At 45.2% G+C, this 24,628-nt stretch overlaps 1 protein-coding gene across 1 annotated transcript in view; it reads left to right on the forward strand.

The window, feature by feature from the left end:
- Positions 1–24,628, forward strand: part of GPC3 (glypican 3) — a 495,953-nt gene that overhangs the window by 38,515 nt on the left and 432,810 nt on the right. The window contains exon 2 of the mRNA XM_083159530.1: positions 14,312–14,473. Within this exon, the coding sequence (XP_083015656.1) occupies positions 14,312–14,473 (162 nt within the window). The remainder of the gene's footprint in view (positions 1–14,311; positions 14,474–24,628) is intronic.

Here is a 24,628-nt window from a genome sequence, read left to right on the forward strand (position 1 = left end):
AGCCTGCAAATCATTTATTTTCTTTGGACTGTGGGGGAAACCAGAACTACTGTACCAGATAAGACACAAGGCAGGTCAAATCATGACCCCAGTGTTTTGAGGAAACATAACCAACCACTGTGTCACTTGTTGATATGACATATTGGTGTATAACCTGGGTGAGTTGTTCAAAATGTCTTGGTATGGTGAAGCATTTATATTTTCCTTCATTGGAGATAATGGGCTTATCCCAAGCCCCAAGAAACAGCCCAATATCATTATCCCTCCTTCACCAATCTTCTCAGTTGGCATAATTCAGTCGGGCAGGTATTGTTCTCCCGCCATATACCAAATCCGCAAAAGATTTGTGGCAGTGGGGGGATTTTTTCATAGTTACGCCACTGATGTGCACTGCAGGTGGGGCAGATGTTACTTGTGCATAGAGAATTTGATTTGGGTGGGTTTTTACTTCAAAGTGAGATCTATATTGCAGTGTAAAAATAAAGCAGCCAGTATTTACCCTGAACAGAAACAAAATAACTCACCCAAATCTAATTCTCTCTGCACATTTTACATCTGATCCCCTGCAGATTTTGGATTTTGTCAGAAAGAGTAAAGTAGAATAAGGCCCATAGTCCACTGGGCAATGGACTTGGTGATGTGAGACTTGCATGCTGCTGCTTGGCCATGGAAACTCATTTCAATAACATCACTTACATTTGACTGTGGATATACATTTGACTGAGGGATAAAATTGCACAAACCGTTTTATTGCAAAGGTGGTGTCCTATCACAGTATCACGCTTTAAGTCACTGAGTTCTTCAAGAAAGACCCATTTTGTATCACAAATATTTGCCAATAGCTTAAACGATTGTCTTGAAAAAGTACCGCTGTAGAGGGACGAAATGTGTTGACAACCACAGGTCTCTCCTCCTTGGACCTCTGTCCGTGTTCCCTCCTTGACGGGATTTGCCTTTCATTCCACCTGCCAATAAGTCATCCACCCTGATGCATCACACTTGTGGAGACGGAGTGCAGTCTACAGCTATCCCTCTGGTCTCAGCTGCACCATCGCTCCAGTGTCCTTAGAGCAGGGCTGGGCAACACCGGCCCTCCAGTGTCAGCATGGCCACATAGCAAAACTAATGCAAAGCATCCTGGGATGTGTAGTTCATCAACATCTGGAGGGTCGGTGTTGCCCAGCCCTCCCTTAGAGCCATAGCCTGTTGCTTATCTGCATTACAGAGCATCCAGCTCTAACCTGTGGCCACTGTTCCAGCTTAACCCATGGGATTCTCTGTAACCCTTACAGCAGGGCCGGATTTCCCACTAGGCCCGTGAGGCACAGGCCTAGGGGTGGCACTAACTATGGACTTCAGCTTCTGGACCTGGCCATTTACCCCACTTGCCCAAAAACAAAATGGCCATGGGAGGGCTGCTGCGCATGCGTGGCTGCATGCATTTCCTTCCATGGTCCTTTGTGGAATGTGACTGATGGCTCCCACCACCCGGCTTACACAATTGTGGCATGGCGCTATACAATTACTGGTTTACAAATTGTCCTTAATACACCTCTCTTGGATGTCTTTAATAAAGTCCACAATTGAAGTCCATAAAAGTTGTTTTTTAAATGTCTCTTTTCAATAGATAAAATATTTTTTTCATGAAGATACATTAATCACCAAACGCGTTTCACCTATACAAAGGCTTCATCAGGGGTTTGCTATATTATCTTGGTAAGGTCAACCGAAAATCTTAGAAAAGATGGCGGGGGGGGGGGGGGGGGGGATTCTGGTACAATCAGAAATCTGGTTGTAAAAGATGAGGGAGATTCTGGTACAATCAGAAATCTAGATGACCAGACATTTTAACATAATAAGGCCATAGTCAATATGGATGGAATACAAAAAGTTAAATAGGCCAGGAAGCTCCTCCCCCTCTTCAGCTAATATTGAGTACAAACAATGGTTCATTCACTTTTCATAAAAACGTAGGAATCCTACCTATTAAGGTGATCTCACCAGAGAATTTCTATGTGTGCCCAAGGGTTCCTCTTTTTTTGGAGTTGTGTTCCCAATTCAAGCTCAGCATGGAGATATACTGTGTATGTATGTATGTATGTATGTATGTATGTATGTATATATATATATATATATATATATATATATATATATATATATATATATATATATATATATATATATATATATATATATATATATGGGGGGGGGAATTTGTGCCTAGGTGCAGCCTGACCCCTAAATCCGCCCCTGCCATACAGGCTACAGTATGAATAGGAATCTGGACCAAACAGTGTGAGAGACACCTGCCCTCACCCCAGAGCTCTGCATAAGGTGTTTGGGAACACTTAAACAACACAATGTAACTCCAAGTCAATCACACTTCTGTGAAATCAAACTGTCAACTTAGGAAGCAACACTGATTGTCAATCAATTTCGCATGCTGTTGTGCAAATGGAATAGACAACAGGTGGAAATTATAGGCAATTAGCAAGACACCCCCAATAAAGGAGTTGTTCTGCAGTTGGTGACCACAGACCACTTCTCAGCTCCTATGCTTTCTGACTGATGTTTTGGTCACTTTTGAAAGCTGGCATTGCTTTCACTCTAGTGGTAGCATGAGACGGAGTCTACAACCCACACAAGTGGCTCAGGAAGTGCAGCTCATCCAGGATGGCACATCAATGCAAGCTGTGGCAAGACGGTTTGCTGTGCCTGTCAGCGTAGTGTCCAGAGAATGGAGGTGCTACCAGGAGACAGGCCTGTACATCAGGAGACGTGTAGGAGGCCGTAGGAAGGCAACAACCCAGCAGCAGGACCGCTACCTCCGCCATTGTGCAAGGAGTAACAGGAGGAGCACTGCCAGAGCCCTGAAAAATTACCTCCAGCAGGCCACAAATGTGCATGTGTCTACTCAAATGGTCAGAAACAGACTCCATGAGGGTGGTATGAGGGCCCGACATCCAGAGGTGGGGGTTGTGCTTAAAGCCCAACATGTGCAGGACGTTTGGCATTTGCCAGAGAACACCAAGATTGCAAAATGCGCCACTGGTGCCCTGTGCTCTTCACAGATGAAAGCAGGTTCACACTGAGCATGTGACAGATGTGACAGAGTCTGGAGACGCCAAAGAGAACATTCTGCTGCCTGTAACATCCTCCAGCATGACCAGTTTGGCAGTGGGTCAGTAATGGTGTGGGGTGGCATTTCTTTGGGGGGCCGCACAGCCCTCCATTTGCTCGCCAGAGGTAGCCTGGCTGTCATTAGGTACCGAGATGAAATCCTCAGACCCCTTGTGAGACCACTGCTGGTGTGGTTGGCCCTGGCTTCCTCTTAATGCAAGACAATGCTAGACCTCATGTGGCTGGAGTGTGTCAGCAGTTCCTGCAAGACGAAGGCATTGATGCTATGAGCTGGCCCGCCCATTCCCCAGACCTGAATCCAATTGAGCACATCTGGGACATCATGTCTCGCTCCATCCACCAGCCACGTTGCACCACAGACTGTCCAGGCAGGCCCGCCGCTAGAAAGGTTGGGGCCCGGGACTGACCTTCAGTCCGGGCCCCCAGCAGCACAGCGCCACACGCACGCACGCCCGCCCGCCCGCACTGACATGTAACCCACCCCCATTACTTACCAGCATCGGGATCTCTGTCTCTTTCCTTTACGGTCCAGAGTGCACACTGCTCAGTGCAGCGTGCAGAGCGCCGAGCCCCTCTGTGTCCTAGGCTCGGTGCTCTGCAGGCTGCATTGTGCACGCCTGGATGGGGTCTGCCGGGTTGGGGGAGGCCTGGAGGCGGGGGGAGGGATATCCGTGCCGCTGGGGGCAGCTGCCCGGGCCCCTCCAGAGGCCGGGGCCCGGGACAGCTGTACCCACGGTACCCCCCTGTCGGCGGCCCTGTGTCCAGGAATTGGCGTATGCTTTAGTCCAGGTCTGGGAGGAGATCCCTCAGGAAACCATCTGTCAACTCATCAGGAGCATGCCCAGGCGTTGTAGGGAGGTCATACAGGCACGTGGAGGCCACACACACACTACTGAGCCTCATTTTGACTTGTTTTAAAGACATTACATCAAAGTTGGATCAGCCTGTGGTGTGTTTTTCCACTTTAATTTTGAGTGTGACTCCAAAACCAGACCTCCATGGGTTAATACATTTGATTTCCATTGATAGTTTTTGTGTGATTTGTGATGTTGTCAGCACATTCAACTATGTAAAAAACATTGTATTTAATAAGAATATTTGGTACTCTTTACCTAGAAGGGCGCCCACGATTTTGATCTTGGGCATCGTAAGGAAAAAAAATTGCGTCGAAATCGCATGCGATGCGACCAACGCGATTACCGCGATTTCCCATAGGGAACAATGTTAAATGTCCCAATTGACCCGATTTTCCACAGGGAACAATGTTAAATGGCCCACAGAGGCCAAATAGGCACCCTGAAGTGAGAAATGGCCCTCCCAATTGTTAACGCCACCCCGCGATCAACGTCAACCCGAAGCGTGGCGAGCGGCGGCGGTATGCGTCCTACGACCTTTTCATACCCCCACTATCCACGTCGGCGTGGAGTTGAGAATAGAAAGTGTGGCGAGCGCAGCGAGCCACCAAGCCCGAAGCGTGGCTCGTGGCTCGCTGCTCTTGCCACACTTTCTATTCTCAACTCCTCGCCGACGTGGATAGTGGGGGTATGAAAAGGTCGTAGGACACGTACCGCCACCCCTCGCGGGCTCGCTGCGCTCGCCATGCTTCGGGTTGCCGTTGATCGTGGGGTGGCGTTAACAATTGGGGGGGCCATTTCACACTTCAGGGTGGCTATTTGGCCTCTGTGGGCCTTTTAACATTGTTCCCTATGGAAAATCGGGTCAATTGGGACATTTAACATTGTTCCCTATGGAAAATCGCGGTAATCGCGTCGGTCGCATCGCATGCGATTTTTTGGTACATGCGATGCCCGCGATGGGCGCCCTTCTAGGTAAACAGTACCGAATATTTAATTCATTCAGATCTAGGATGTGTTATGTTAGTGTTCCCTTTATTTTTTTGAGCAGTGTATATAACTCCCAACTGGGATGCCGGCGTCTCTGCTCCACAAAGCATATAGTCCCAGTAAAAGAGGTACTGGGAAACATGTCTATTTTTTATTGCAAATTAGATTTTTATTGATTTGGGTATAGCAAGTGCAAACAGATTCAGTTACAAGGTTGTCAAGTAGAGTAAAATACTTGCATTGTAACAAATGCAAAAACTGATGCGATAACACTGGTATGAGTGAATAGGAAAGAAAGAGTGACAGGAGAAAGAATGGGTAGGGGGAAGGGAGGGGGTACTCCGGTACGTTTGTGGATATTATCATAAGAAAAGTAATATAAATAATCTTATACATGTGTAAGTACATGTGAACAGCTGAGCATTTTCAAACGCGGAAAGGGTCAGCAAGAAAGTAAATAAGAGGGAGGGTGGGGGAGTTCTAAGACACTGGGAAGGGGTGATACTAAGAGGAATGGGAGGCCATAACTTCTTTGTAGGTTGCGGTGTCTTTGAAGAGCAGCCACCGGGACCAGGTATTCCTAAACTGGCCGTGTCTGTCATCGACAGAGGCTAGGATGTCCTCCATGTCCATATAAAAGTCTATTTTTTTGAACCATTCCTTTATTGTTGGAGGAGAGGAGGAGCGCCATCTCACCGGGATGACCGACTTAGCGGCGTTGTTTAGGTGACATAACAGGGAGTTTTTATATCTCGAGAGGGGAGCTGGGGAGAGGTGGAACAACCAGAATAATTGGTCGGTAGGGATCTGATCACCAAGAATAGTCTTAGATAGTCTAAAGATCTCTGACCAGAAAGGCAGGATGAGCGGGCATTGCCACCATATGTGTAATGGATTCCCCGGAGCCCCGGAACAACGCCAGCAGGTGTTGGGGACTCCAGTACCCATTTTGGAGAGGGTGTCTGGGCATCTATACCACCGAGACATTAATTTGTATTGAGTCTCGCGAACAGCAACACTAGTGGAACATGCGTGTGCTAGGCCGAAAATCTTTTCCCAATTTGTGTTACCTATCTCTTTTCCCAATTCATGATCCCAAGTTACGGTGAATTGGGGAAGTTTAAGACTAGTATCTGCTAGGATAAGATTGTATAGTATAGAGATAGTATGCTGGGGGGGGGACTTGTTGGTACAGAGGAGTTCAAAAGGTGACGGAGGGTTGATTAGTGTGTTGGGAGGACCAAGAGAGTGGAGATAATGACGGACCTGTAGGTATCGCCAGTATTCCACGTTTGGTAATTCCCGTTCAACTTGAACCTCAGCAAAGGTCAGAAGGCGTCTCTCGCTCACCAGCTGTCCGACTCGGAAGAGTCCCCCGTCTATCCAGCGGCTGAAGGCCTTTAGGTCCAGGCCAGGGGGAAAGCAGCTAAGTGCAAGAAAGGACCTAAGCGGGGAGGCTTTTGAAGAGAAGGAGGGAGATTTCCTAAGGGATTTCCAGGTATGCATGGTGGGCCCTATAGTGGGGTGGTCTGAACCAGGTATAGTGGGGAGCCATGGGGCAAGAAATACCGGGGTGTGCAATTCATGCTGCTCGATCTGAACCCATTGCTTTAACGTATCTCTTCTCGACCAATCAATGATTCTTGATAGTAAGCAAGCCTGGTAGTACCCTCGGATGTATGGGAGTCCAAGGCCTCCCCTAGATGTTGGTCTGTTTAATAGGTCTAGTCTCAAACGCAGACGTTTTCCTGCCCAAACAAAGTCTCGTATTATGGCCTGAATATCCTTGAACCAATGTTGTGGGATCTTAATGGGGAGAGTCTGCAGAAGGTATAAGATCCTGGGGAGAAAATTCATTTTGAGGATTCCCAGTCTACCAAACCAAGAAAAAGGTCGGGCTTTCCAAGATTGTAGGTCATGTCGCAATTTAATAAGGAGGGGGGTGAAGTTAGCCTCAAAGAGCCGGGAAGGGCATCGAGTGATGACTACGCCCAGGTATTTTAATTGGGAGTCATGCCAGGTGAAAGGAAACGCCGATTTGAGGCCGGCGAGCAAATTAGGGGGGGTGGAGATGTTTAGGGCTATTGACTTTGTATAATTAATTTTAAAGTTAGAGAGAGCTCCAAATAGGCGAAACTCCTCCATCAAGTTGGGAAGGGAGATATTCGGGGAGGTTAGAGTAGCGAGTAAATCATCAGCAAATAGGGCAAGTTTATATTCCTGGCCATGGAGGGTGAAGCCTGAGATATTTGGGTTTGCTCTAATGGACAGGGCTAAGGCCTCCATGCAAAGGATAAATATTAGAGGCGAAAGGGGGCATCCCTGTCGGGTGCCATTCTTGATATTAAAGGAAGAGGAGAGGGAGCCATTGACCTTTACTTTAGCTGACGGGCTATGATAGAGGGAAAGGATACGTTGGGAGAAAGTGGGGCCTAATCCCATATGTTGGAGAATACCCGACATGAAGCTCCAGTCGATCCTGTCAAACGCTTTTTCGGCATCAGTGGAGAGCAGGATCGCTGGAGTTCCAGTCTTGGAAATGCGGTGAATAAGGGCTAGGATTTTGGAGGTATTGTCGCGGGCCTCCCGTCCCGGGACAAAACCAACTTGATCGTTATGAATGATGCTTGGCAGGAGCAACTTCAGTCTGTTTGCTAAGAGTTTGGCAAAAAGCTTTAAATCCGAATTTAAGAGTGAAATGGGGCGGTAGCTAGGGCAAAGGGATGGGTCTTTACCCTCTTTGGGGATAACTGTGATAATGGCTTCAAGAGACTGATTGGAGAAGGGGGATAAGTCTGAGACTGAGTTGAAGGCTTCCAGGAGCATGGGGAGCAATTTGTCTTTGAAGGCCTTGTAATAAACAATGGGGAAGCCATCTGGGCCTGGGCTCTTCCCGGTTGGAGATGATTTAATAGCTACCTCTAGTTCCTGAAGCGTGAATGGTTTTTCTAGTTCCTCAATACTGGAGGAGCTAAGCTTCGGGAATCCTACTCTAGTAAGGTAGTCGCCTACTGCACTCTGCTTCTCATTAACACCAGGGAAAGAGCCCGAAGGGGGGAGGTTATAGAGCGAGGAGTAGTAGGAGCAGAAAGCTTCCGCTATCTCCTCAGTCTTATGGAGAGTTTGGCCTGTCCCATCCACAATCGAGGGTATGAAGGAGATGGCCCTCTTCTCATGGAGAGCGCGGGCCAGCATTTTGCCAGGTTTGTTACCCCATTTATAATATTTGCTACGACATTTCCTATAGGAGAATTTTATCTTGTCTAGTAGGATCCTATTTAGTTCTGACCGAGCAGCAAGAAGTTCAGAATAAGTGTCAGGGGAAAGGGAGGTTTTATGGGAAGATTCCAGGATCTGTATGTCCCTAAGAAGTTTCTCAATCTGGCCAGACCTCTGTTTTTTGAGAAAAGAGCTTAATTGAATACATTTCCCCCTCAGAACACATTTATGTGCTTCCCATATTGAGAGTTTGGAAACTCCAGGGGTAGAGTTATGCTCAATGTAATCCTTGATGGTCTCTTCAAGTTGTGATCTGCAATACGTATCGTTAAGTAGGGATTCATTGAAGCACCAGGGTCGAAATCCCAGTAGAGAGTGTCCTAGGGAGAGGTCCAGCGAGATAGGGGCATGGTCTGACCAGGTCACTGGGCCAATTTTAGCCTCGTGAACAGTCTGGAGGTGTCTATGGTCTATCAATAGGTAGTCAATTCTGGAATAGGATTGGTGTGGTGGGGAAAAGTGGGTGTGGTCTCTTTCCGCGGGGTGCAGGATACGCCAGATGTCGGACAGCTGGTGAGCATGGAGCAGGCGTCTCACTCTGCGTAGCGTCCTTTCAGGGCGAGAGGGCCCAGAGGAGGCGTCATATCGTGGGTCAAGAGCCCAGTTCAAATCGCCACCAATGACCAGAAGGCCGACACGCAAGGACGCTATCTTATCCAACATTTTCTCTAGGAAGGCCGGTTGGCCTTGGTTAGGGGCGTAGATATTAACTATGGTGAAAGTGGAAATGGCTATGGAACAAGTAATGAGAAGGCATCTCCCCTCCTCCAACACGTGTACAACTATATTGGATACAGGAAGGTGCCTAGCAAAAAGGATCGCTACTCCCTTGGACTTGGACTGTGAGAAGTTAGAGTAATAGACAGTGGGGAAGTAGTGGTTGCTAAGTTTTGGTACGGACTCAGACTGACGAAAGTGGGTCTCCTGTATCAAAACTATGTCCGCTCTCTCAGCGCGGAAGGATCGGAGGGCTTGGGACCTCTTTTCCGGAACGTTCAGCCCTCTAGCATTGATAGAAAGAATTTTGAGAGAAGAAGTCATGAGGGAGGAGGAGGACAGAGATAGAAAATAATAAGATACCGGAGGGGGGGGGAGAGGGGGGGGGTCAGGAAAAAAGGAAGACAGCAAAGGGAGAAGGTGATACAAAAGTAGTTGTAACAGAGAACATTTACCATTACGGTACAGTAATAAACAGTTTGAGAACAAGGGAAAAAAAAACGGCATCCGGACAAAAAAGGGAGCTACCAGAGCCCCCATTTCACGGATAAAAAAAGGTTGCGGCAGGGGGCACACTGGGGGGCAGTGCCTTCGTCCACCTAGGTGGGAAAAATAACTGGAACATACAATAGCATGCATCAATGAACACAGTGCATATTACCAGTAATACAATATATGGTAACACATTCAAATATATCTTGGAAGGATACGGTCAACCCTCAGACGTAGCAGGGTGCGTCAAGAGGGTGAGACATGAGTATGGGCAGGGAGGGGGGGGGCTAATACAGGTCACGGAGGATCTGAGTTTGCGGAGGGGCCTGCAACCCTAGACTTTTTCTTGGGGGATTTGACCATCTCCCAACGGGGCCTTCTCGGATGGCTTAGCGGAGGGATGGGGGAGAGGTGGGGGGCCTGCCAATCTGGCAATTGCATTGGGTCTAGGCCAAGTGTGGAGCAGAAATCTGGAAGTCCCGAGGGATCTTTGAGGGTGATAGGTTGACCACCGTGCGAAACCTGGAGAGATATCGGGAAACCCCAGCGGTATTTGATATCCTTGTGACGAAGGGCTTCAGTAAGCGGTTTCAACATCCGACGTTGTTGGAGAGTTCGCCAGGAGAGATCTTGGTAAATCTGTATACCGGTTCCTTCAAATTCCACAGTTTCTAGGGTGCGCACTTTGCGGAGGATTTCTTCTTTTTGGGAGAAATATTGGACACGGCAAATAACGTCTCTTGGGCGGTCCGTTGCCGCTCCTCTCGGGCGTAAGGCCCTATGGGCCCGGTCGAGTTCAATTGGTTCATTTGGGTCAAGGTTGAGGATCTCCCCAAAGATTTTATTGAGAGCGTCCATGAGGCCCGACGGGGGGATGTCTTCCGAAAGACCACGGATCCGCAAGTTATTCCTGCGTCCTCGATTGTCCAAATCGTCCAATTTGCTATGCGCTGCCCGTAGTTCTAAGGATTGTTGGGTTATCGACTCACGTAGGTCAAGGAGCTGGGAGTGTACTTCGTCTCTGTCATCTTCGAGTGCAGATACACGAGTGCCTATGTGGGTCACATCGGCCTTGACCAGAGCGATTTGGGATTGAAAGGATTCGTGGAGTCTCGTTTCAAGGGCTTGCATATCCTGTTTAGAGGGCAGCGATTTGACATGATACAGGATTTCTGTTATTTCGCTTCGTAGCTGTGTTATGGAGTCCTGTGAGGGCCCCGGTATGGGGGATGCGGCCATATTGGACGAAATGGAAGCGGCCTCGTCAGGGGGGCCTTTTGGGGAGTCCGCGGAACGTGGAGTAGAAAGAAAGGAGCGTAGGCTCTGTTGGTAGGTGCTGGTGTGGGATTTTTGAGGGGTTCGGCTATGAGAGCCCTTCCCTCTCTTGCCCATTTAAGAGAAATAGATAAAGGCGGTTACATGTAGATGAAGCACTGAATATTTTGAAAGTTAGTGAACGAAGGTCACATTCCCCCGTTAGTGAGGCAGCATGGCAGAGGGTGGAGGCACACATTTGTTGGCTCCGGGGGGTCACATTGAGAGAAAGCAGGCTATATGTGTGCGTACACTAAATGGAAAGAGGCTGGACTACAGAAGGACTTTTTTTTTTTTATTATTATTTATATATTTTTAATGTATATATGTATTTTTTTCCAATGTGGTTGTTCACTGTAGGAATTTTCCTTTTCACATTATAGCGATTTGACCAGTCCTGAAAGTGTCTATCAGGCCACTAGGGGGGGCCCTTGGCTAGTGTAGTGAAGACACTATGCTCTGGTATGGGGAGTTAGCCTTCACCTTAATTCAAATGGGGTGAGTTCAGTGCCCCAAGAGCGAGGGCTGTTTGTTATGTCTGTCTGCAGTATCTATAGAGTAGTGTCTGCAGTGCCCACAGGTCAGGAGGTCGCTGGGGAGCGCTGTACAGCGGGGAAGGACCCCGTTCAGCAGGGCAGGGCGGGTGCCAGGGAGCTGCAGAGAGGCAGGGGGAGTAATAACCTCCGCAGGCTGGCAGCGTCTCGCCTAATGGCGGGTGATGGTCTCCCACCACTCGCAGGCAGCTGTCGCACAGGCCAGGGGCGAGGCAGAGCAGTACGTCGCCCCCCGCCAGGCGAGTCCCGAGGTCCCAGCGCTGGGTGCGCGCGTCGCGGCCACGCCACGGTCCCCTGAGCAGCCTCAGGCCAGGGATGGGTGAGAGGCGCCGGGTCGCAGCGCGTCAGTCACAGCGCCCGGTCCGGCAGCTTCGCGTGACACCGCAGGAGGGGAGCAGCCGTACCTGATGGGATTTCGGTCGGGCGGCAGCAGGGATCCTCCCACTCAGTGCAGAGCTCGTCTCCGGGTCCGCTCCGAAGCAGAAGCCCCGGCTCACGTTTCCAAGTAAGGCCGCAGTCCGCAGGCGCCTTAAGAAAGGCGCCCCGACTCCGCAGCACAGAGGGTCCGATGTCTAATGGCACGGGGGAGGATAGAGGTCAGCCCAGCCGGGTTTGTGGGTACAGGTGTGCCTCTTAAAGCCTGATGAGGGTAGGTGATGTCTGGAGCCTGGTTAGAACGCAGCCTCTGCCGATGGCCGCCAAGCCACGCCCCACATGTCTATTTTTTAACCTTTTGAGTGCCAACATCTCTGAGAGATCCACAAAATATCTGCTAAAAATGCCAGCATCTCTGTGAAAGATGCGCAACATATCAGGTTTAATTAAACAATGTTATGTAAAAACGATTATATTTCCTATAGAAGATAACCATTACAGGTCATTATGAAGAATAAAAATGTTTGCTTGGCAATTTTCACACCAATTTCGACAAATTCACTTGGCACTCAAAGGGTTATTAATTTTTCAAGTTGCCCTTGATCCCAATGCATCCACATTGCACAATTTAGACTGAGATTGTATTCATTGTTTTATATGTGTTTTTGTCTGTTACATTTTAACTTGTATTGATATTATGTTATTTATTTGAACATGGAATACTAAGTAATAATTCTATAATGCATGTTATGCATTTGAATATACCCTTTGCTTCTCTTTCTTGGCACAGTCAGCCACGTTGGTATTTCACATCATATTAATTCTATTGTAACATTTTTTTGTAAAGAAAAAACACCTAGACGCAGTGATATATTTTTTTCCTCTTTGTTGATGTCCTTAAACTACACAGGGCCTACTCTTACTACACTGAAGAGGTAGAGGTGAGCCATCTCACTTATAGGTTTTAATCTGGTTGTGTTCCTGTGCAGTGTCTCAAGGATGCAATGGAGGCGCTCTAAAGGTTGCGATAGAGGAAGCCACATGGCTTCATTATTAAAGAAACCAGGACAATAAAATGATGGAGGGAAGCTTTTTCAGCTAATCATAACTTCAAGGTCAGGGATACTGGTTTGGCCATCTGCACACCCAATTATATTTGTTTTCACCTTACACTTATGAAAGAGAATATTTTTATATATTTTACCCCCTCCCCCAAAAAAAAAACAACAACAGTTGTTGGAAGTTGGTGAGGTGGGGAAGCTGTTATTAGGCGAAGACCATTTTTATTGCTGCATGGGTTGTCGTAGTGTTTTACTCAAAGATCGTCTTTTAATTATGAAAAAACAAATCAGACAACGATTATGCAAAATGATTAAGCAAAGCCAATTAGACATAATAATTCTGTACAACTGGGTATTTGATGAAGTCTTGGTGGAGTTGTACCTTTAAACAATCTAAATGATTATTTGAACTTCTAATGTTACTATGGTGACAGAGTACTTGAGGCACAGTTTTATGATGCTTATCTAATTCCTTTTGTGATCATACTGTGTTTGTAATCTTGAACCTACAGGCAAACTGTGGCCTACTGTTTTATTTATTTATATACAGATTTGGGAAGTTGGGGGGTGTTACAGGAATGCCTCCGAAGTGGAACAATTAGTAAGGAAAGCAATTTAATCACTATGCATATCTCATGGTGATAGCATTTATATTTGCAAAAGTACAATAAACAGTTTAGTTTGGGAATTCGAATGTGATTTTGGATTAAGTGAACTATTTATTTAGCTTAACGTGGAGCTTTTTTGTGAGATTAACCAATATTTATAACACTACAACTGTTGAATTTACACAGAACCTGTGACATCATACATACGTGACAAGCGGACATATTTTTTTTGCTGAAGTAAATTGTATTTTATACATGTTAAAAACAGGCATCGCATCACACAGTACAAAAAGTATGCGCTACACATACTTTTTGTACTGCCCAGGGATCGCATTGCACGTAAATCGCATTCAAAACACACGCGTGTGATCCGATGCAATGCGATTTAGTACAAAATACCGTGTATGGGCACCTATACCCAACCTGGGCAGATTAAAGTACAAAAAATAATGAGAAAATTAATAAATATGTAAAAAACATAATAATAGAAGAACATTTTTAATGCAATAAAAAGGTGTTAGTGTGGATATCTATCTATCCATCTATCTATTTATTTATATATTTTGTATATATTTTTATCTGACATACTTTTTACCATATCAGAAAAGTTATCAGAGGACATTGGAAGGACTTTGTCCTTGCTAAATATGTAATACCTACCTTTCCCCTCAGACCCTAAACTTAGATGAACCATTATTTTGCAGTGGGGATTCTGCATGCACCTTAGTAGGTACTGACTGAGCCAATCATTTAGGTGCACAGACTTTGTTTTAAACCAAAGGGTTTTGTAAAAGAGGTCCATTGTGGCTCAGAAAGTGTGTTATTAGTCATGACTATAAAAAAACAGATAAATTGTTCTATATTTGCTCTTAAGCTGAATAGACTGACAACAAAACCGTTTGACAATTGATATTTATATTCTGTAGGATCTGATTTACAAGTCTGTGTCACAAAAACCCCAACCTGCTGCTCAAAGAAAATGGAGGACAGGTATCAGATGGCATCTCGTGTAAACATGGAACAGCTCATTCAGTCCGCCAGCGCTAAGATTAAGTTCCTGATTATTCAGAATGCTGCCATATTCCAAGGTAAGTGGAAAGACATGGTGACATATGTAACACTGGTCCCATTATTTGTGACATTGCTCAGGAAGTATCAGGTAGTTGTGCATGAGCTGCATAAACCAAACTTTTTCCCAGATGTGTTTTTTAGTTACAATAATAAATGAAGCAGTAAATCCCAGGTATCAGAGACGGCTGTGAATTTGCACCAGTCACCTAGGGAATATGGAATGCTACTGTAGATACGACTCCACCAGTATTTATTCAGCAGTTTATGAATGCATATTAAAGCATATGCATACGCAGGGTTAATAGACTATCTGAAATAAATAAAACCCTTCTATGTAGATTCATTTGTCTAACAAACATGCAGTGCAGTCAGCTGACCTGCTTTTATAAAGGTGCATACACACGGAAAGATTTAGCAAACAATCCAATCTCGTTAACGATTTCTTTAGAACTCCTGGACAAACGATTTGGTGTCAAATAGTGAATGATTGTACAAACCAATTTACACATGAACGATTGATCTTTAAGGATGGTGGAGGGGAGTGGGAGCCAGTCAATCAGCCTTACCAAATCGTTCATCGTGCATACACGTGAAACAGTTGGTACACATGCATGAAAGACCATAGACCTCTATCAACGACCAGCGGGTAAGTGCATCGGCATCGATAACGTTCATACACACGGAACAATTTGAGCGATTGGTCGTTTCAGTCGGTCGGGAACGCCAAGATCTTTAGCCAAATCTATACGTGTGTACGCACCTTAACTGTATATTGCATAGTGAAACCCCTAACTGTCCCATTTAAGCAGGGCAGGGCCAATATGGGGAGACTGTCCCTCCAGTCCTGTAGTGCTTCCATCCGAGAGGTGCAGGGTATAGTTCTCATAACTGGGAGGAGAATGTTGTTGTTTTTTTGTTTAGTGAAGGGGCAGATTGCTACCTTTTCGTTAATATAATTATTTGTATGTATTCATTTTGTGTAGGTTACTGATAAACTGAATTAATTGTGGTACAGCTTAAAGCAAAGATGCACAGACAAGTGTCTGTAGTTATGGATATAAGGCTCTGCTTGCTTACAGTATATTTGATTGTGTAGGTTGCAGCCACTGTTGCGTTTTACCTGTCTATTTACAACTGTTTGTTATAAATAAAATCTGTTTTTCTATTTTCTGATGCTGTGGAGAAGTGATTGGAGATATGAGTATACCATCACTGGTTAACAATCCTTAAGAATATCATTACATACATTGGTCCAGATGGACAAAGCTTCATAAAGTTATAAAGTAGAGATTGATAAACACCCATCTCCTAATTGGCATTTTTCAACCCCAGCCTGTAACATGACAGTTAAGAGCTTTATCACTCTTTTAAGCTTGTTTGATCTGGTGCAATGTGTGTTTACGGCACCAGTTCAAGTGTACGTGGAGGCAGCCAATTATTCAGTCTTTTTATTAGTACATACCAGGAATACGACCCGGGACCCGTTCACTGCAATGGAAAGCCGTCGCTGGTAGATGGTATGTGGCACCCCAGTGAAGGGTGCCCGCCTATGCCCCAATGGAGCCTTTTCATTGCCGGCCAACGCTGCCAGCAAATTACCTGCCTTGCGAGCAGGTATTTGCTGGCAGCGTTGGCCGGCAGTGAAAAGGCTCCATTGGGGCATAGGCGGGCACCCTTCACTGGGGTGCCACACTCTTATCTCCCAGCGCTGGCCCAGGACCCGCATTATGCCGGGTCAGGAGGCGAGTGGAAAGGGATCACAAGCCGGGTCGAAAATCCCAGGTGCGACCCGGCCTGTAGGTATTAAAGGGGTATCATTGTAAGTAAAGCCAACTTGTTAGTTACAGGAGTGTAGCTAATGGCTTGGCGCATCCCTTGTGTGCTTTAATGGCGATTGCACTAGCACCAAGCTGTGTAGCTACTGATTTGAAGCCTGCTTTGAACATGGCTTGTCAACTCGCAACTCAGTGTATGCCATGCGGAAACATTTATGATGATATACATATTGCAAATGATTTGTAATCATGCCTCCAGCATGGTGTACCCTACTCCCTTTTGCATACAGCTGTGACATAGTGTGCAATTATTCACAAAGGGGAGTGGCCATGCTTTCCTAGTGTGAGAAAGGACCATCACGTGACAGGGGGAGGAGCAAGGTCCAAACATGGGAGCCCAAATAGCCCTTGCAGGCTTGCTTTGCTCACCAGGCTTCGGGCACTGCCATAATATTAAAGGCAATAGGTGGTAGCGTGAATAGTGATAGTGTGGACCTTTCAACCCACTAAAATGTAACAACTGTCCCTGCCAGTGACTTGCAGCACTGAGTGCAACTAGGTGAAGTTAATCCAGGTAATTGTTCATTGTTTGTAAATATCCCGCAGTGTTAACTTAAAGCTGCTTGAATGCCACATTAATCCTGTGATTTTATATATTATGGCCAACACCGGAAATGTAGGACTTTCAGATGTTCCTATACTCCTGAATATATCCATATTGCTCCAACCATAGCCTAGATATTCAGAAAAGACCAGTGTGGTGTACATGAGCAGAATAAGCCTGGAGCAAATGGGGAAAATAATATGCCACATTTCCATTTTATTACTATAGTGTACCTGTTGTGAACACAAATATTATTTGTGTGCAGTTGTGTAATCATTGGTGGGACATTAGCTCAGCCCTGTAAGTGTGTAGACATCATCTATACTTTAATAATCGTATATTTGTATAAATGATAAATCGGCACAGTAACATACATCACTTGGTGCTGCATATTTACTATGGGTGGGTTTAAAACGTGGTTAATAAAAGGTATATTTTAATTAATTTTTTATTTGGTAAGAAATCTCCAGGGATTTTTTTAAAGCGGCAATCATTTACACTGCAAAACTAGTTTGATTTTGCAGTGTAAATGATTAGCGCTTTAAAAAAAACTGTTGATTGATTACCAAATCTCTAACTTTCTGATTCCCTCATCTTATTAAATATCAGCCCTCAGTGTTTCCAATAGGTATTATCCATGGCATACACCCAATCCTATAATTGGATTCTTTATTTGGGGTTGAGCATAGAGTACTATAAACACTAGGGCAGAAGTTTCATAATCCCCTTTCCCTTACTATACAATACTTTAATAATAGGCTAATAATTCAGTGTTGCAGAGAGTCACAGGGGCAGGGCTGGCAACAGAAATCTTGGGGCCCTGTCCACTGATATTTCCGGGGCCCCCTACCCTTCAAACATCCACCCCCACGTAATCCCAAACCGACACAACCCTCTTCTGCATGTAGAAAAAAAATATCAAAATATTTTATAGGGGGCAGAACCTACTTCACATGTGCAGGTCGCAGCCTTGCGAGTTTACCAAACCCCGCCCGACGAATGAACGCCCACCCGACGCCCCCCTCGAAGTGCGGCTTCACCCGCACAGGCTACGAATTGATGTTTTGCATAAACATCCATTCGCATGCCTCGGGTAACCGCCCACATATTTCGATGGTCGCCAACCATCGAATGATGTGGTGCGTGCAAGCATATAAAAGAGACTTTTAAGTTACTTACATATGCGTGCATGCTGGTGTGGATATGGGCGGGCAGCTGACATCCGGTGATGTCAGCTACTCGCCCCCCGCACATGCGTCACTGTCTCATTACCATGAGAACACCCAGAACGCTGATGGGGCAGCCCGGCGCCCCCGCCCATCTCTGGCCCTCGCACGCCGCAATGGGTACACGGCGTACCAAAAGTCCGCAATGGGTACACGCACCCTACGTCTGCACATGCGCAGAAACGCACACCATCGGCCCTCCGTGCGAATGCACAGAGGACCGAATGGATATGAATAACCCCCAAAATCTGAATAATTGCACTGCTAATTCAAAGACACTAATATCAAAGTTATTGCTCCCAAGGCTTGGCATGGCAGTGTGCCGCATGGCAGTGTGCCGCATGGCAGTGTGCAGTGCTGCTAGTGGTGTTGCTAAGTCTTATTTTTTTAATTGGAGCAATAGCAATAAAGATCCCCTGGCTGGTTTAAGTTATAAATGGCTGCAAAACTTTCATTAATTTGGATACAAAGCACTTGAAATATTGCTGTGAAATATTGCTGTGCTTGGGACCCAAGCACAGCAATATTTCAAGTGCGTTGTATCCAAATTAATGAAAGTTTTGCAGCCTTTATAACTTAAACCAGCCAGGGGATCTTTATTGCTATTGCTCCAATTAAAAAAATAAGACTTCGCAACACCACTAGCACTAGCAGCACTACACACTGCCATGCAGCCATGCCTGGCTCTCCCTGACATCATGAGCTCCAGGCTCCTTGCCTCCTTCCCTCCAGTCCTTCCACTAGTCTCCTTACCTGGCTATTCCATTGAGGATCCAGGTGGGGACTTTTACTTAAAATCTCCTTCTGGCACTGTGGCACATCTGCAGGAGGACCCGATTAAAGCAGCGGGGCAAACTTGAATTTCAAAGGGCTGCGCTGCCTGCGGCAAGGCATCTACCGTGACCACACTGACCACAGACAGTCAGTGCGGAACGCAGATCAACTATGCCGCACATGCGCAGTCAGGTTAGCGGTGCGCAGTGCAGCATAGCAGACAGCCGACTCAGGCTCAGCCTCCGAGCGCTGAGCGGCTGGCTGCGACGCCGACGGGACCTGGCTGGCGGAGTGACAACAAGCAGTGCTGCGGGAGAGACCCGGCGGCGCACAGTGCTGCACATTCACAGACACATTCACAAGTGAGCACAAGGAGGAAAGCACATACCGATACACAACACTGCCGTGGCCTGGGCTGCAGCAATGGGGGTGACACAGACCTGGGGCCCCTCAGATCGCCGGGGCCCATCACACATGTCCTCCTTGACCCCCCCTGTCGCCGGCCCTGCACAGGGGTGGATAACTGGAACCATAACTGATTTAATGAGCCATTCGCAGTATCACTGTACCGGCAGTGTGTACTTACACGTGCATGGCTTAATCTTAGTCCCCATGATTCTTTTGGTGCCAATCATAGTGACATCGGACGCACTTTATGGCGGCTGTGATTTTCTGCCATAGGACGGCGAGCAATATTGGGCAAATTCAGCCCGTGAAGCGTGTGAGATTGGGGGCCGATGTTTAAATGTCGCGGCACCTCGCATCTTTACCATTTAAAAAAAGGATCTACCCCATAGTATGTTTTTTTTCTCATTTCTACTAAATTTTATATACAAACTTCCACCAGTGCGAATGTGGCAACTGTAAGTACAGTGATTAAATTGTGTCCCTAAACTGCAATTCAGAACTGAGTAATATTTGTTCAAATAAAACAAAACCAATAAACCCTGATTATACTTACTGTATATTACAAATATGGCATTTAATGCATGTTTGTATATTCCCTTCTACATACATACACGGTGCCCTCTAATTTGATGTGAGCAGAATACATCCAGATGTTATTTTCCAGTAAATTAAATTTCAGATTGGCAAATGCTTTTCCTCAGCAAGGGCCAAGGGAAATCGCCTGGCATTTGCAGGATTTCACTCAAGCATATCTGCTACAATGTTCGCTTAACAAACTTTATTAGGAACTTAAAGCTCTTTCACCCCCAGGCTCTCTTTTTCATAGCCAAAAAGATCACAGCCTCCAAATATAAATGTCCATAAATTATAGTCTTGCTACGTAGTGTTTTTACTGACTTTATAAATAAAATTATGCTTTTGATGTATGTTTTTCCTGGAAATGTGAATTAACATGTGAAATGGTTTGAAACATCGTAGTAAAAAAGGATATATGAAAGCGTAAAGATATATAAAGGTTGTTACGGCTTCTGTAAAAACTTCGCATCAACTGTACATAAAAAAAAATAGGTATATGTGAGCGTTTTATGTTTCTCTATTAACTTTTTGTGACCTGCAGTGCTGTTTTCCTTTGGCTGTAATATGTAAATCAAGGAAGTGCCAATGGTGTTTAGTTTTTCCAATGAAATTAAAACTTTATTAACAATAACATACGGTAGCAGCAGCTATTATTGTCTTTTGTGCGTTTTTGCTTGACTTTGTGTTCGTTTAGGCTACTTGGAATTGTATTTCAAAAGCAATTCTTATCCTGCCTATCATAATGTCAGACCCAAAAATGTTATTGTTGTACCCCCTAACACATACTTTGTGGGGGCTCCATCCTAACCATAGGCAAAACTATCTGTCCTCCTTTCCTGACAATCAACGGGATTGCCATCAGAGGAGTCACAATGCCATGCAGCTGTTCCCCCTCCGATTATAAATGATGCAGGTGGTGCTCCCATTTTAGGGGGTTAGCCACAAATATTAAGTATGACCAGAATGTATATAGGAGGGGATCTCCAATCCCTCCTGCCCCGCTTGTAGCCGTATCCCCCATAGGTTACTATAAGAATCTGGCCAATGTTTTAACGTTAGGCAGCATCGCAGTGGGTCGGGGCTACCGCCATTCTGAGATGGCAATAGCCCTTTGTAGCCTCTGGGCTACAGACCGCACAACCGGTGGGGCAGTTCGGTCTGTGGGTCTCCTGGGGGTCAGCACTAACTGCACATGCGCATTCCCCCAGCATCCAGTGAATCATAGCACAGGGACGGGCTCTTTACATAGCCCCCGTCCCTACGTCTGTAGGTTAATACATACCGCCCAGCTTGCATTACATTGCAGTCCAATAATAAATGGGTCCCTTTCTCTCTTATCTGTCTTTTTCACTAACAATACAAATGTAGAGGGAGAGGAATAAAGTTTAGGGTCTCTATCTGGCATAATATGTGACCACTTCAATTCCCCTAAGCCATGCCCCTATGTGTTTTGTTTGGCACGTGCATTCCGCGTGTACTGTCCTTATTTTATTTTAACACGTTTCATCCAACCATATTCTTTTATGTCGATCTGTTCGTTTTCTATGTTTTTCACATCAATATGCTTATTTGTCGACTTCTGTATCTTTTCAGTATATGTCATTTATGTCTGTGAGGTGATCAGTCGAACATTTCTATCGTGGATCAAACATCTGTCGACCTATTATCATTCGTGCCTAAGTAATGTTGTGTAGTGATGTATAGTCTTTGTCGATATCATGAATAAAAAAACAAAGAACCAGTGCAGTCAGTGCTCAGGAAAGTTGCATCAGAGTTTTGACTGAAATAATTTACACTTAAATAAAGTGTATGGGATTTAATCCATGTATATCCTCAGAGTTCTCCCATAAATGGTTTCTTATATAGGGTTTCCGCATAAAACAATCCCAGTCCGCAAAATGGTTTCGATTACCAATTTGGACGGCTTCGTTACCAATTTGTACGGTGTGCAAATTTCATCGGGCAAAAGTCAGCTTTCTTTATTCCAGTTTCTTTCTTTCAGATCTCTTGTCTGCAGTGTTTCTGAGTTTCCCCGGTTCTAGCGCAACTAGTATAAAAATCTTTTGTATTTTGTCGATATCATGTTTGTTGTTCTATTAACTGTGTCGATTTTGTTGTTGTCGACCTTTTCATTATTAATGTACATCGGGTATAATCAGTCAACATATATAATAGATGTCTATGAGGTGTTGTCGACCTTTTCTTTGTCGATGTACATGGGGACGATAAAGCCTCTGGCATGCATAGTGTGACATATACTATGGGGGAAATTTACTTAAGGAAATTTGTAAAAAATAGGTGTATTTGTATCCAGAAATACACTTATTTTTTACATTTACTATCCCGAAAATACGACAATTCGTATTCGTATTGATAGCACATCAATACGACTACGAATTGACGTATTTTCGGGATAGTAAATGTCAAAAATAAGTGTATTTCTAAATACAAATACACCTATTTTTTACAAATTTCCTTTAGTAAATTTCCCCCATAATGTAAATCTTGCAAGGGACGCTCAGACATCTGGTTAACTTACAGTGCTTATAAACAGCCGTCTCCATTTGATTTGACCACTGTAAACTCTACCGTTTTATAATGTGAGTGTAGTGCAGTTTGAACTTTGTGATTTTGCCTACAAAGTATGAAAAAAATGTGTATGTGCCCATACTGCATGATGGTATTGGTAATATTTACTTTTTTACCATACGAGGCACTTTGGTAAGTGTGTACATTCATACGATTCCTTTGTAAAAACTTACCAGTGTTGACAGGCCTGTTCAGAGGATACCAGTATATGTACAAAAATGCAAATTTTCCTCCTAGATGCAAATTGCTTCTCGTGCTAAACAAAGTCCATTATGCACCATTTTTACACCCTAAAATGAAGTTCTAGGAGAAATGATAATCATATTCTCTTCTACTGACTAGCTGAAGGGAACACTTGTGGTCAGATAAGGCGATTTAAAGTATTTTTCTTTGAAGTCTGCTCCTTGCCCTGCTAAGTGACTGTATCTGCATCAGGAGACATATGTCTATTGTCCTCCTGCCCTTGTTAAATATGAGATAATCAGCTCTGTATGCAAAAGCTATGACAGGAGCCCCAGCGATGGCCAATACGGGACTTGATACATTGGTAGAGACCATATGTATCTCTGTTAGAAATGACAGGTTCAGGGCTATTCTCCTGGTGATAAATAGACCACTAGACTTTTATTCCAAGTTGTAAACAATTCTGACTAATATAATGCACACACATGCTTCCACTTTCTTTTTGTGAGGTGTTTCCTGTTCTTATATTATGGCCCTGAATGGTTGTTTTCCATTCAGCTGCCCCTATTTGATATTGAGTATGATAGCATTTCTAAGTGAGCATGAATGATTTATTTTGTTATAATGAGAATGTCTATGGTTTTATTTGCTTTCCTTCTAAGAATTTCATTGTACCTGAAGTCTGCAAAATAAAAGATCACATCTCATCCCCAGAGATTTAGTTTTGCAACTGCATCTCTCTGACATTTATTTTCCACAAATTGTTGCTGGGAGCAGTGATTGAATTGCAGACCTGCCCGGAATTATTAAAGTCACAGGTTATCTTGTAAACTAATACTCGGTTTACCCTGCAATCACCGGTGTATCTAAAATGGCTGCAAGGTGTGTGTTGCACATGGGCCCCCTTGAACCCAGGGGCCCGTGTGCATGCCACACCTTGTAGCATAGGTGCCAATTTATGTATTTGCAGGTGGGTGCTCAAGCCAAAAATATAGGGGAGTGGCATCATGGGAAAGGGGCGTGGCCACAAAATAATACTGATTTATATTATGCAGCACAGTTGTCTCCAATATTCAAATTATGGCAACAGTGCCAAATACATAAATGCCCCCACAGTGCCAAATACATAAATGCCCCCACACAGTGCCAAATACTTTAATGCCCCCACAGTGCCAAATACATAAATGCCCCCACAGTGCAGGTACATAAATGCCCACACAGTATCTGTGCCAGCGACAAGGGAGGGGGAGTGCAGTGGGACACGGGGGGGGGCTGCTGATCGGGTGGGCCCTCAAGCCCCCACAGAATCGGCACCTATGCCTTGTAGCCATTTTAGATACACCCAGCACCTATTTAATCATACTGTAACTCTCATTCAGTCAGGTGCTATCAGCACATCGGCAAAAATTACTGGGAAAATGGCTACTGCAGCCATTTTCCATTATTTTGTGTATGCACATTAAAGGTGCCAGAGTCTACTGCACTGCCGGAAAAGAGGGGGCCCAATCAGAGCCTGCACATGGGGCCCCTCCTCTCTCAAAGAACCCTTGCCTTCAACTTGTTTTCACCTCAGAGAGCGATTTGTTTCCAGTCCATGAAATGTATATAATGGGTCAGATTTTTAGATGCAACACAGGGCTAACTTAATGCACAAAAGCAAATGTACACATTTTTGCATATCACCGAATATCGGATGGATCTTGAGTGGATCTCTTTACTTGAAATGGGTGTCTTTGGGTGGCAACTCTGTGGTCACAATCAATAGATCCATCTTTTGTGAGTGTCATGAGTGTCTGTGTGTGAAGCTATACTTCTGTGCTACAGTATTGAGCATACATTCTGCAGTATCTTAAGGTGCCAATACACTATGTGACTTCTCCGAAGGGAGAGGTTGCATACGACCCCCCTTGAGCCGCCTGGCAGCAGGATTGCATACGATACATTGTATGCGGCCCTTTTGCCTACAATGTATCATATGCAATCACAGCAAGGTTTGCGGGGCCCAATACATCTTGAGTGCAGCTCCTGTCCGATGCA

Source organism: Crinia signifera, chromosome 9, assembly GCF_055691185.1.
Source record: "Crinia signifera chromosome 9, ASM5569118v1, whole genome shotgun sequence".
NCBI lineage: Eukaryota > Metazoa > Chordata > Amphibia > Anura > Myobatrachidae > Crinia > Crinia signifera.